General features: G+C 43.9%; 1 protein-coding gene across 4 annotated transcripts in view; it reads right to left on the bottom strand.

The window, feature by feature from the left end:
• The window catches only part of MAMDC2 (MAM domain containing 2), a 166,269-nt gene that overhangs the window by 78,736 nt on the left and 73,837 nt on the right, over positions 1-13,696 (bottom strand). For all 4 annotated transcript variants that reach the window (XR_004350384.1, XR_004350383.1, XM_032634940.1 and 1 more), the window contains exons 3-5: positions 10,029-10,300; positions 8,395-8,479; positions 4,911-5,048 (exon numbers count right to left, since the gene is read on the bottom strand). Coding sequence is in view for 2 of the 4 variants with exons in the window: in XM_032634940.1 (XP_032490831.1) it covers positions 4,911-5,048; positions 8,395-8,479; positions 10,029-10,300 (495 nt within the window). In the remaining 2 variants the exon portion in view is untranslated. The remainder of the gene's footprint in view (positions 1-4,910; positions 5,049-8,394; positions 8,480-10,028; positions 10,301-13,696) is intronic.

A 13,696-nucleotide genomic window follows, 5' to 3' on the forward strand; every position in this document is an offset into this window, starting at 1 on the left:
TATGGTAGTTCTATTTTTAGTTTTTTAAGGAACTTCTGTACTGTTTTCCATACTGGTTGTATCAATTTACATTCCCACCAACAGTGCAGGAGGGTTCCCTTTTCACCACACCCTTTCCAGCATTTATTGTTTCTAGATTTTTTGATAATGACCATTCTGACTGGTGTGAGGTGATACCTCATTGTAGTTTTGATTTGCGTTTCTCTAATAATTAGTGACATTGAGCATCTTTCATATGCCTCTTGGCCATCTGTATGTCTTCCTTGGTGAAATGTCTATTTAGGTCTTCCGCCCATTTTTTAACTGGATTGTTTGTTTTTTTGATATTCAGCCCCATGAACTGTTTGTATATTTTGGAGATTAATCCTTTGTCTGTTGTTTCATTTGCAAATATTTTCTCCCATTCTGAGAGTTGTCTTTTTGTCTTGTTTATGGTTTCCTTTGCTGTGCAAAAGCTTTTAAGTTTCATTAGGTCCCATTTGTTTATTTTTGTTTTTACTTCCATTACGCTAGGAGGTGGGTCAAAAAGGATCTTGCTGTGGTTTATGTCAAAGATCTTGTTATGGTTTATGTTTTCCTCCTATAAGAGTTTTATAGTGTATGGTCTTACATTTAAGTCTTTAACCTACTTGGAGTTTATTTTTGTGTATGGTGTTAGGTGGTTTTCTAATTTCATTCTTTTACATGTAGCTGTCCAGTTTTCCCAGCACCACTTATTGAAGAGGCTGTCTTTTCTCCATTGTATGTTCTCGCCTCCTTTGTCATAAATTAGGTGCCCATAGTGCATGGGTTTATCTCTGGGCATTCTATCTTGTACCACTGATCTATATTTCTGTTTTTGGGGCAGCACCATACTGTCTTGATTACTGTAGCTTTGTGGTATAGTTTGAAGTCAGGGAGCCTGATTCCTCCAACTCCATTTTTCTTTTTCAAGATTGCTTTGGCTATTTTTGTTACATAGTCTAATAATATTGTTTCTCAGTCATTGTCAGTCTTCCATATTTTCAGTAATTTTCTTTTTAACATCTTTATTGGAGTATAATTGCTTTACAATGGTGTGTTAGTTTCTGCTTTATAACAAAGTGAATCAGCTATACATATACATATGTTCCCATATCTCTTCCCTCTTGCGTCTCCCTCCCTCCCACCCTCCCTATCCCACCCCTCTAGGTGGTCACAAAGCACTGAGCTGATCCCCCTGTGCTGTGCGGTTGCTTCCCACTAACTATCTATTTTACGTTTGGTAGTGTATATATGTCCATGCCACTCTCTCGCTTTTTCACAGCTTCCCCTTCCCCTTCCCCATATCCTCAAGTCCATAAGATATCCATAAGATATCTGGTCCATATGACATTTGGTAGATGCCAAAGGTCCTTGATATTTGGTCCTGTCCAAAACCATTTGGCATGGACCAAATATGCTTATGGATGTTTTGGAGAGGACCAAATTTCAAGGACCTTATGGCATGGGCCAAATGTCTTACTGGATGCTCTAGACAGGACCAAATGTCCACTGATCACCCAAAGTAATACAGGGCTCTGATAACTAACTGGGTCTGGAGCACAAGCCTTCTGACCTCTAGCCTAGTCCTCCTTCTCTATCTCTTGTTGATGCAAATATGGTCAGAATGTTCTGTGCTCACAAATGAGAGTGAGGAAGAACTAGTGGTGATGCATTCTTCAAAGAATAGATGATACTCAGGTAACATAGTCAAGTGGATGATTTGACACGAGTCCACAGGTCTGCTGTCTCTCCCAAGAAATATATGTTCTCCAAGCCACCTGGCCCTTGCCATCATTGAGAATGAAAAATTATGCACTGAACAAGTAATTATTAGGTCATGATATTGGTTACCCAGAGGATCTGACTTTGGAACTAATTTTTAAGTAATTTGGGAACAGTTATCTAACACTGAAGCTTGTACATCTGTGATAATGACACCAAGGATTATTGCAATTTTAATGCATTAGTCTTTCAAGATTCTCTCTATTCCTTGCACTAGAATTTTTAAAAATGGCAGAAAAACAATCTCAAAATCAGCCAACTTCCATAAATTAAGAAAATGTCATCTGGCATTTCTTTTCGAAACCCCAAGACACTGTTAGTTTTTTTATTCATTTAAACAAAGGTTTCAAGAGGTAGTAACATTTTATTGTTTTGAGTTAACCCAACTGTCATTTAAAATACTCATTCAGATTCATGGATTAATCTGTCATAACAGCTTATCATTCACTCTACACATAACACTCATTAGACGTGTGGTTCCTACAATGGCCACAAGTAGTGATGGGCTGTGTGTCTTTAGGACCAAAATATGGATACACATATGGAAACCCAAATCTTTTGTCATCTCCAAGAGTGCTAAACCTTACTTTTAAAAGAAGGAAGTGAATACATTTTTGGTCTTTTTCTAATTTCAATTCCTTATGTAAGTGACCATAGATGTATCTAAAGAAATGGTTTCTGGGGCATTTTTCGTTCTCTTGTTCTACCTTTCAGTCCTGTATCTACTGAGATAATCACCATCTGGTTAATCAAACTAACACACTGCTGTGATTGCAACTCTCTCTTCTCAAAGACCTCCAATGGCCTCCCATCATCAATGGAATAAAGTTAAAATCTCTTTCCTGGCATTCAAAGCCTTTTAGAACTGCCCCCATACTGTTTTCTCACTCATCTCTCTCTCTCAGCTGCTACCCCTTGCCAGAGGCATCATGGTTCCTGCCTCTCTTGTCTCTGCCTGTCCAAATCATGCCCATCCTTCAAATACACTTGACTTCTTGCATCATGTCTTCTAGAACATCCAAACAGTAAGTGATCCCTCTTGTCGCTGAATACCAAGCACCTTTCTTTTTTTTTTGGAAGCACTCGACACATACTACTTTGTCTTACATCCATTTGTGGTAGAAATCTTTTCCTCTTTCTCAAATGTATGTTCCTTGAAACCAGGCAGGGGCCATAGAGGACCTGTCATTTTAATTGTCATTTTTCCAATCATACCTAATACAGTGTTGAATGAATGCAAATGCTAGATCCAGGGCTTCCCTGGTGGCGCAGTGGTTGAGAGTCCGCCTGCCGATGCAGGGGACACGGGTTTGTGCCCCGGTCTGGGAAGATCCCACATGCCGCAGAGCGGCTGGGCCTGTGAGCCATGGCCACTGAGCCTGCGCGTCCGGAACCTGTGCTCCGCAGCGGGAGGGGCCGCAACGGTGAGAGGCCCGAGTACCGCAAAAAAAAAGTTGGCTTTGTCTTAAACAGGTAAACCACAGGAGACAAGAGAACTCCAACCTTTCTTATATATGGTTACTTATAAATATGTTGTTCTAAGAAGCCTGGGCATGTTAAAAAAGAAAAGGAACTTACATAAAAGGTTGCAAAGTAGAAGTTGGCTAACTGGGTCTGACCTGAAGATGTGTTTGGTTGGCCTTGTGGTGTTTTTTAAGAGAATATTCACCAAGTTAAAAATTGGGGAAATTTCACATAAAACCCATGCCTTGCTGATTATCTTGCAAAACTGAAAGACCTGGTTCCCTGGGCTTGCATTCTCACATGGTGGCAACTAATTGAAGTTGAGTACTCTTTGTACGTGGTCCATGCTCTCTAGTTTGCCACCGTCCTCACCCAGCCTATATGTCACTCTCTTTATACCATCTGCCTGGCCCCTTTGGGAAACTGAATCTGAGACTCTGGATATAAAGGAGACAGAACAGGAGCAAAGATAACAATAAGGACAGAATGAAGACTGTCCAAAGCCATAGGATGGACACTTAAAAAAAGTTGGAGACGTGGTTAAAAATATTCACATGAAGAGAAACTACAGTGAATGAGGAATGAAGTAAAGAACCATAAAAAGTTGCCATGTCTTCAGGCAGCTGAAGGGGACACACTGTCATCATCAGCGATTTATTGTGACTGAGCAGATCACCTCAATATCTGCATGGCAAAGGAATGAAAGGGAAAATGTTACCCTTTGCAGCAGAACCAGCATTCCTAGTCTGTCCTTGATGGAAAGCCAGTCACCAGAATCTTCTCGCTGGTCAACAAGAACTTACAGTTGATGACTGGAATGTTTTGCAACTGCAGGGAGACCTAGGCTTTTATGAAGCCTACCAAGGTCCCGGTGAGAGCTGCCATAACTCACAAGGACGCAAGCCCTTCCCCTGTCTCTGTGGGGACTTTCTCCTCCAGCCCACTGCTCACTGATGACCTCTCCTCTCTATTTTCCCTGCAGAGAACCAGCCCGCTTGGCCACTAGGGGGCCCTATTGCTCACCGCATTCAGGACTGACCATCAGTACTATTGGCTCCCCTCCCTGCCACCAGGGAAGTTCTTAAAAACTTATTCCCATCACTCCATGTATTTTTAGTGAAAAGTAACCTAGGGTTATTCCAGCCTTGTCTTTAGAAATAAGAAATGTTGAACAGCAAACAGAAGAAAGTCAAGCATAATATGGAAATGTGAAAATAGCAAGACCTCGGTGCTTTGTGACCCCCTGGAGGGGTGGGATAGGGAGGGTGGGAGGGAGGGAGACGCAAGAGGGAAGAGATATGGGAACATATGTATATGTATAACTGATTCATTTTGTTGTAAAGCAGAAACTAACACACCATTGTAAAGCAATTACACTCCAATAAAGATGTTAAAAAAAAAAAGAAAAAGAAAATAGCAAGACCAGGTCACAGGGGAAGAAAAGCTGTTATCTGGGTGGCCTTCTCCTTAGTTACAGAGCTCGTGTCTGCAGTTTGCCTCTCTCTCACGGCTTACTCTTCTCTTCCACCAGGTCTCTCGGTCCCTACTCACCCTCCTCTCTCTGTCTCCTTCTCTGTCGACAAGCCACAGTCAGGTCAATGTAGAGAGAGATGGCAGAAACAGTTATCCTGGGACAAGGACTCCATTTGTCCCCAGCTCACCCAGTTCACTCCTGAAGGTGTGGTCCTGCGGAAGAATGGAGTGGGAGTTCCGCATATTTCCTCCTCCAACAAACCAGTTCACGTTGGGGTTCCAGCGGTTCACAAAGCCACAGAGATGATTTTCTTCAAAGTCACATTCTGGCAAGAGAATAATAAAAACAGACTTCATGTAGATGTAGTTATGCCTGGGTACACCTAGGCTTACTGCAGTTTGCTATTAGATACTCAGATATGTTTCTCACTCCCTTTGACCACTGGGATCTTCGTACCAGGACCCCTGGACAATGTCGGTCAAGAAGAGAGATCCTGTAATGAACAGAGATTATAATTCATCATTGCTTCTTTGGATTGTGGCCCTTCTGCCTACTTGCCATGTGGCTTGCTGTGTGACCTCTCCTAGCCTCTATTTGTTCCTAGGAGAAATAGGGGGACACTCCCCCTGCACAGGGCTGTGGTAAGTGTGGACAGCTGCCAGCACAGTGCCAGACACATGGTTAGTGCTTGGTCTGTCAGCCAACTCTGTGTCAAAGCACTATTTAGAGCTATGCTTTTAGCTCCAGAATGTTTATCCACCACCTTTCTGGTAGCCCATTCCCCCATCCCCTTCTCTCTTGATAGTAGACAAGGTGCTAAGCTAAGGGCTAAGGGGCATGTTTCCTAGATGCTAAAATCATCTGCTTTGCTTATAAACAAGAACCTGGTCAGCGTAGTTGGGACAGGAATATCTTAGGCACTGGGTCCTTCTGCAGCTCCGGAGTGGAGATAAAAGAGAAGACAAAGAGACTCTCTTTCCCCTTTTCAATAGCACTGACATGTTTGCACAGATAAATTGTTCCCAGTCAACAGACTCCTTTACGGGGAACAAGAAACTCACAAGCCAGTTCTTTCATTGACCCCCATAATTATCAATTAAAAATATGAAGTGTGGGCTTCCCTGGTGGCGCAGTGGTTGAGAGTCCGCCTGCCGATGCAGGGGACACGGGTTCGTGCCCCGGTCTGGGAGGATCCCACATGCCGCGGAGCGGCTGGGCCCGTGAGCAATGGCCGCTGAGCCTGCGCGTCCGGAGCCTGTCCTCCGCAACGGGAGAGGCCACAACAGTGAGAGGCCCGCGTAACGCATAAAAAAAAAAAAAAAAAAAAAAAAAAAAAAAAAAAAAAAAATATGAAGTGTGATTGTGTTGGTCATCTCTTATTGGCCCCTCCAGTCCCACCCACCTTTCTTCCACGGGGCTCCATTCTCCAGAGGTTGACGTGTATGGCCTTGTATGGACTTCCCTGCCTTCTGGCATCTCATTGGATTCAACCAATGGAAGGTAGGAGGAGAGCAAGGTTGGGGGTGTTTATTCCTCCAGCTCCCTCTCTGCCAGGTTGCCATGTGTTGGCTGTGTCTCTCTATTGAGGGACCGTACAGCTACTGTCTCCAGGTTCTGGTAACCCCTTCTCCCTTGCCCCTTCAGACCTAAAGATATTGATGGCTCATGAGTCATCACTCTGACTAGTCCTGGATTACTGCACTAGCTTTGACTGGTTTCCTTCACCCACCCACACCTTTGGAGTCCATTTAGTGAGTTTTCCTCAAATTACTCAGGTTGAATGTACTCTGTTTCCACTTTCCTGCCAGGGTCCTGACTGATACAGTTATCACTGTGCTTTTGTATTAACAAGCACTGAACATTTTTAAGATTTTCATTTTCAACTTTTCCACTACAGCATCCGCTAACCCATGCCCAAGAGTCGGTGCCAAAGGCTGCCGCAGAGTAAAGGAAAAGCAAAATATTCCTCGATGTGCCAGGCAGTATTCTGAGCACTTTATACAAATTAAATTATCTAATCCTCAAAACAACCCTACTAGGTATGTACTATTATTAACCTCATTTTACAGATGAGGAAACAAGGGGAGCAAAAAGAGTGCACAGAAAGAAAGGTAAGGTGAGAGTACGATCATACAGTTCAACAAGAAGAAATATCAGCGCTCCTTTTGTGTTTTAAACAAACTAGAAGCCATCAAGTGATTTGGAGAAAGGCAATTAACATTTTTGAGTGCCAAGCACTGTGACAATAACCTTCACATCCCTGATCTTATTAGTCCCCACAACAATCCTACGAGGGAAATATTTTATCCCCATTTTGCCTGTAATGAAACAGAGGCTGAGGGGAGCAGTGCATTGACTAAGACAGCAGGTGGCGCTCCACTAGGTATGTCCGACTCAAGTCTGTAGGGTGTTAAGATCCCCGCAGCCGCCACTAAGGAGCTCCAAGGAAGATACAGTCTTAACTCAGAAAATGGTCGCAATCTAGGTCGGTTTTCTTTCAGAACTGCCCTTTACTCTCTTGCCTCTTTCCTTTCCACAGCCATTCAGCCTCCATGTACGGTCAGTGCTGAAAAATCCCTCAGATCTACCACCTTTATCCCATTCCACTGCCAACCCCAATTTTAGACCCTCGTATGTCCCCTCTGTAAGGTCACAATCACTTCCTAAGGGTTTTTCTATCTCTGACCTATTTTCTTTGTTTCCAACTCATTTTCCATGCGGCGGCCAGTCATCATCTGAAAACGCAGCTGCAGGCCCCTCCCCTGATGACTGACTTCTAACGCCTCCCAACCACATAATCCCGGAACCCAAGCTCCACAGCTGGGCTCCAGACTCTTCCTTAACAGACTCCCTTAACAGTGCTGCTTCTCACCTCAAACGCTACCCAGCCTCTCGCCTTTGCCTGGACACACTCGGTGCTGTCCACGCACTATGGGGTCTGCCCAGAAAGAGTGCTTTCCTTCCTACCCTGCTCCTCTACCTGACTAAATTCTACTCCTTCTTGAAACTACGGCTCAAATGCATCTGCTGGATTCAGTCCTGTCCAATTTTCTCCCCTCCTCCCGACACCTCCACAGCACAGCTTGTCCTTCTCCAGCAGAATTTGTCATATACGGAAACAGCTTCAGTAGGAGGCGAATGGAAGGTGAGTGACCTCAGGACATAGAGTATGTCTGCTTTTGATGCCCTCTCAGAAGCTGGCACAGAAGAGGCACCTACCAACCCTGCTCAAGTGGAATCTAAGTGACAACTGTGAGTATAAAGACAGAGCAATGGTGTGTAAGAGAGAAATGGAGGAAGGTGAGGAAAGAGGTAATAAAGAGGTAACAGGATGCCTGCTTTCTGGCAAAAGCTACAAAAAGCTGAATATACAGCAAACTGGATGTCACGTTTATTAGAATATGTTGAGCTTAAGGCAGCAACTCAGGTTACAGTCGCTGCATCTACTTTTCTTTCATCAACCCAGTCAATCGAGGCAAACTCTAATGAGCCTTCCTCTGCTAAAGACAGAGAAACATCATACAACACGCAAGTGATGCAAAATTCAAAATGCACTGCATGGTGTCGTTTATAAAATGCCCTGCCTTTCAGATTGATTCAATTCCCTCTGGCAACAGGAGATTTTAGAAAAAGATGCATGTTCTGATGCAATGAAAAGGAAACCCACTTACCGATACAGTAGCCAGTTGTTATCTTGATTTCAAAGAGTGCAATGCTGGCTGTATTTCCATGTCCTAGCACACCTTCTATTAAAATCTGTACAACACATGCGGGAGAAGGGAGTTAGACTTCAAAACACCACGTGTCCTTTATCAGTATTTCAGCTACTTGTCAGGAGCTGTTCAGCGATTCAAGGCAAAACGAGATTGTTTGTCTCGGCTCATTGCTATAGGATACCAATCTCATGATGGATTTTACTGAAAGAAGGCATGTGTGTGTGTGTGTGTGTGTGTGCGTGTGTGTGTGTGAGCATGTGTGTACACAAGCTCATACACATATTCTCAGAACTTTGAGGTGATCAAGGTGTCCAATAAGAGCTCAGAGTCAGCCGTCTTCCATCATAAGCACAGTCACCACCTTCTCCGGTGCTTGTCTTGGCACCAGTTGGCTGCAGATGGACAGGAGAGCTTGTGTCCCTGGGGAAATCCATTCTGAGACTAGCCAGGAACTGAAGGCAGAGGCCTCAGCGGGGGAAAAAAAAAATCCCTTGCAGGAGGAGGTAGGAAGTGCCATTTGACTAGTGGTGGGGAATTTCTGTATGAGGTGGAAGACGCTCAAAACTCATCTTGTAGTTTCTATATTACTGAAAATTTGAAAATTTGACATAAAGAACAGAGAGAAGCATAACAACTTATGTGGCTGATTTCAAGCACTGTTCACAGTAGGTCCTGCTTCTGAAAATATTTGCTTCTCCTTATGTGATTTTAGTCCAATATTTTGCAGCTATGCTGGTAGATTTAAGGTGTGATACACTGTCTAGAGGACGCTGTGAAATAGGGAGCTCAGACCTTCAATGCTCCGTCCCTTAATCCACCCTGCTGCCTGATGGGAGGGACTACAAGTAGACAGAGAATGTAGAATACCGTATTTCAAAGCTTGTTGAAGAAGAAGAGATATGGGATAGGGAATTGAAAAGGGGAGTAGGAATGGAGAACATTTTCTTGAAGGCTCCGCTTTGTCCCCCATGACATGTTCTCACTAAATATCACACTTCATGGCCGAGTTCAGATTACATCTTCCTTCCCTGCTCCAATACACATCCAACTTTATCTTACTTTCTCTACCTTATTTTCCCATTACTTCTGATGGAACAATTTCCATCTCTAAAAAGGAATCAGAACATGTCCTTTAAGTATCTTTCCTCTTTCAATGTATTTTCTTTTTTTTTATTACAGTTAATGTCTTGTTCAAAATTTATAGCAAACCATCAGGAAGACAACATAAACACATACCACACATAACTTAGGAGGATGAAACAAAATTATAAGAAAAAAAAATTATAAGAAATGAGAATGCTCCCTAAAGCCCACTGGAAAATAAATTCCCATTGAAGAGGTTGGTTTGAGCCCCTTTTAGAGTCTTACAGAAATCCCACTTAAATACACACAAAACAAATCTGGGAAGAAGCTCTTTTAAGGAATCAACAAAATACTAATTTACACTACTGATATTTTTCTATGATGCAGCTCCCATAAGATGTCACATCCTAACACAGGAGATAACTAACTTCAATGGCAGAAGTTTTCATAAGATCTTAGAATAGCATAATGCCAAATAAGAAGCCCTGCACATAAACTCTACCTACCTTGAATTTCTTGGAACTGTTTTGCAAGTCCAAGCTGGCTATGAGCCAGCTGTCCGAAGGTTCCTTGGCTGACCAAAGCAAGCGATCAAAGCTTTCATCATCAAATCTCACATAGAGGTTCAGCCGGCTGGGCTCTGATGGAGACCCCGAAGATGTGGTTATCTGGTAGACCAGTCGGAGGCAGCTCCATTCCTCAGTCTGTACATCAGAACTCAGCAGCACGGCTTTCTCCCCCTGCTTGGCAAAGGAGGTGTCCACGTAAATGTAATGGCCTGGAAGGAGAAAGGGACACAGAGAAGAGGTCAATCTTCTGCTCACAACTCAGGAAAATACACAACTGTGGTCCAGTAAATCTGAGGGCAGATACTGCCTGCAGATGCATTTTGTGGGGCCACTGAATGTTGCCTGAACATGGGGTCTCTGCTTCTGGTGAAAAATTAGAAGGTCCAGTAACACTGAGGCTACTTGCACATGACACATGACAATAACAATCCAGAGCTGAGTAGTGCTGCCTCTTCAGAGGTGGTATGCGGGCTCCATTTTGCCATAATCCCCACTACGCCCTATAACCTTCTGACATTGAAGCTAAGTATCTGTTGCCTATTATCACCTTATAACAGGCCCATTTAGCACATTGCATTCATCTTCCTGGTCCCCATAGGCCTATGAGTTTGAGAACCCAGGCTAAGGGGCTTCAGAATCTGGAGGAGCAGCATTCCTCTACTGGAGTCAGAAAGCCTTGGTGGATCCCTTCCCTTTCCATAGCTCCCCTCATCCCTAATGACTCAATCTGCATTTGACTTGCCTCATTGTTGTAGATTAAATTGATTTGGTTACCTTAGATCTTAGAGCCTAGGCAGAAAACGTTCATTGCAAGTTCATTAAGCATAAGACTCTCTTCCTCTAGACTCTTCCATGACCGAATCTCATAGTTCTGATAACTAAGTGAGAAAGTACATGCAAAACATGTAGGACAGGGCTTGGAAATCAGTAGACACACTGGGGCCAGCAAGCATTATTTTCCTCTCCTCCCTTGTCCCCTTCCTCGCTCCCTCCTTTCTCCCCTTCCCTTCTGTCCTCCCCTTCCCTTTTCTCCCATCCCTCTCCACTCCCTCCTCCTTTCCTTTCCCTCTTTCACTCCCCCTCCCTCCTCCTGCCCCCTCTCCCCTCATCCTCCTAATATGGACAAGGGGTGCTCTGCTGGCTACAGCAGGCTGTAAAACAGCATTTCTATGACCAAAAAAAGGGGTTGGAACCGAGAATTCTCACTTGAGCCTTCCAAGTCTAACTCTGGTCATTGGCTTCCTTAACACTGATCTGATCTGCCTGTGGGTCTTGCGGACCCTCTGTCTTTCTGACCTGCACCCTCTTGCTTGCTCAGAGGTTCCCACGTTCGTGGCCAGCATCTAATAGGCAGCCTTCTGTCATGTGACCACCCACCCTACCCCTTGCATTTGGGGCTTCCCAACACTAAATTCTTACTGGAAAGGCCCTAAAAGGCCTCTTTGCTTGATGTTCTTCAGCCCCTCTTCCCACACTTGCTGCCCCAAATGCTCATCCCAGCCCCATCCTGTGGCAAGTGTAGATAGGCCAGTGGCAGCTCAGCTGATGACCACCCTCACAGTTAAGGAACAGTTAGGGCGTTGTCTTCAAGGAGCCTCACTTGCCTGTGGAAGCTTTCAAGATCAAGATCTATCTCCAGCTGGCAGTCTTCTCAACATAGCAACTACCCACTGGGTGCAAATACAACTGCTTCTAGATGCCAACCCAGGCACCCTCTGTGGATAAACCTGGCCCTTGCAGTAATTACCAGCAACACCATTACCGCCTAGGTACAGCGAACACCCATTATGAACCAGGTGCTGCTTTAAGTGCTTCACATATATTTACTAGATGTGGGGTTTGTTGGGTTTTGAAGCACTAACTAAGCTGGGGTTCTTTTTTTTTTTTTTTTGCGGTACGCGGGCCTCTCACTGCTGTGGCCTCTCCCGTGGAGGAGCACAGGCTCCAGATGCACAGGCTCAGCGGCCACGGCTCACCGGCCCAGCTGCTCCGCGGCGTGTGGGATCCTCCTGGACCGGGGCACGAACCCGTGTCCCCTGCATGGGCAGGCGGACTCTCAACCACTGCGCCACCAGGGAAGCCCCTAAGCTGGGGTTCTTGATGCCAACCCTTTTTTGAAACATAATGTTGCTTCATTATGACGTGAGGGAATGAATCAGCACCATCCTCCTTGTCCCACCCTGCTACTATCCCAAAAGAAGGGACTCTAAGCAGACTAGTAGTGGGGTGGGGTGGAGATGGGAATTGATGGAGATCCTGAGAGCACTTCAAACCTTTTCTGAGGAAGTAGAGGGTTGGTACATGGGATATAAAAGAGGAAAGAAACAAAGAAAGTCTGTGCTGTGTCCTACGGATGTTTACATTGCATGCCAACTTGGTTGCTGTACGAGGCCCACTTCTCCCTGGGGCACTTGCCCAATTTCTTTCCCTCCTTCCTTTCCCCATTCTAGAAGGGAACAACTCACAGCAGGGGCTCTCAAACTTGAGCCCAGAGTCACCTGGAGGGCTTGTTCAAACCCGGATTGCTGGGCCCACTCCTAGAGTTTCCGATCCAGTAGGTCTGGGGTGATGCTTCACATCTAACAGACCGCATTTCTGAAAAGTTCCAGGTAATGCCAATGCTGCTGGTCTGTGGGTCACAATTTGAGAACCACTGATTTACACATCTGACAGAGAAATAGGACTCATTCTCAGGACACTTCTTATCTATCAAAGAAAGGTCAGGCATGTAAGTACTGATAGCATGCAAAGGAGGGAGGAAATAGTTTTACATAGAGGTAGAACTCAAACTTAAGTAAATGTGTGTTATAGTAGGCTCAATGAGTACATCTACTGGTGATTATCTTGATTTTTCAGTGAATGCCATAAAACAATCTTTCTTGACATAATCTTTTATTATATCAGATTTTATTATAAGCATATGCTAATGCTCTTATGTTAAAAGCCTTTGAGAACACACAGTATATAAAATGTATTATTTTAAATACCATGATGTTATACAGTATGAAAATTAATGCTATTTATTGAGTGATTTTGACATCTTGGCCATAAATATTGGCTGTTTCAAATTATTGAGATTCTGCATGCAAATTACAGACTTCAAAATCGCTCTTAGGTCATGCTGTGTGGATATGCCTATTAGCTGCATTACAGTCCATCCAAAGATTTATCCACCCAAGTGATTTTGCATCCACTCAGCTGAATAATGCATTTTCCTAGATCAAATAACTAGCTCAAGAGCTACCCACCTCCACTACAACTGCCAATCTCAAAACAGATTTTCTTAATTAATCACTACAGTTTTTTTTTGCTCAGCCTGGATATAGCCTCAGAATCCTTCTAAATACAGTGTTCCATGTAATCACTACCAATTAATCTGAACTGGCACCTAAGCTGGAACTATTTCTTATCCTTGCTTGTGGTCAGATTACATCTTGTGGTCATATTAGAGCCAAATTGAACTAAAAGGAATGTGGCACATTTTGAAGAGCTTTTAGAAAATTAAGAAAGAATGAGGAAGATACTGATATCAGGGATGGTGACTTTCCCTGGACTGCCACTAATAAAATTGCTATTCTAGAAAAAAATGATAATGTTTTTGGTGA

The sequence above is a fragment of the Phocoena sinus genome, chromosome 6 (genome assembly GCF_008692025.1).
Source record: "Phocoena sinus isolate mPhoSin1 chromosome 6, mPhoSin1.pri, whole genome shotgun sequence".
NCBI classification, from domain to species: Eukaryota; Metazoa; Chordata; class Mammalia; order Artiodactyla; family Phocoenidae; genus Phocoena; species Phocoena sinus.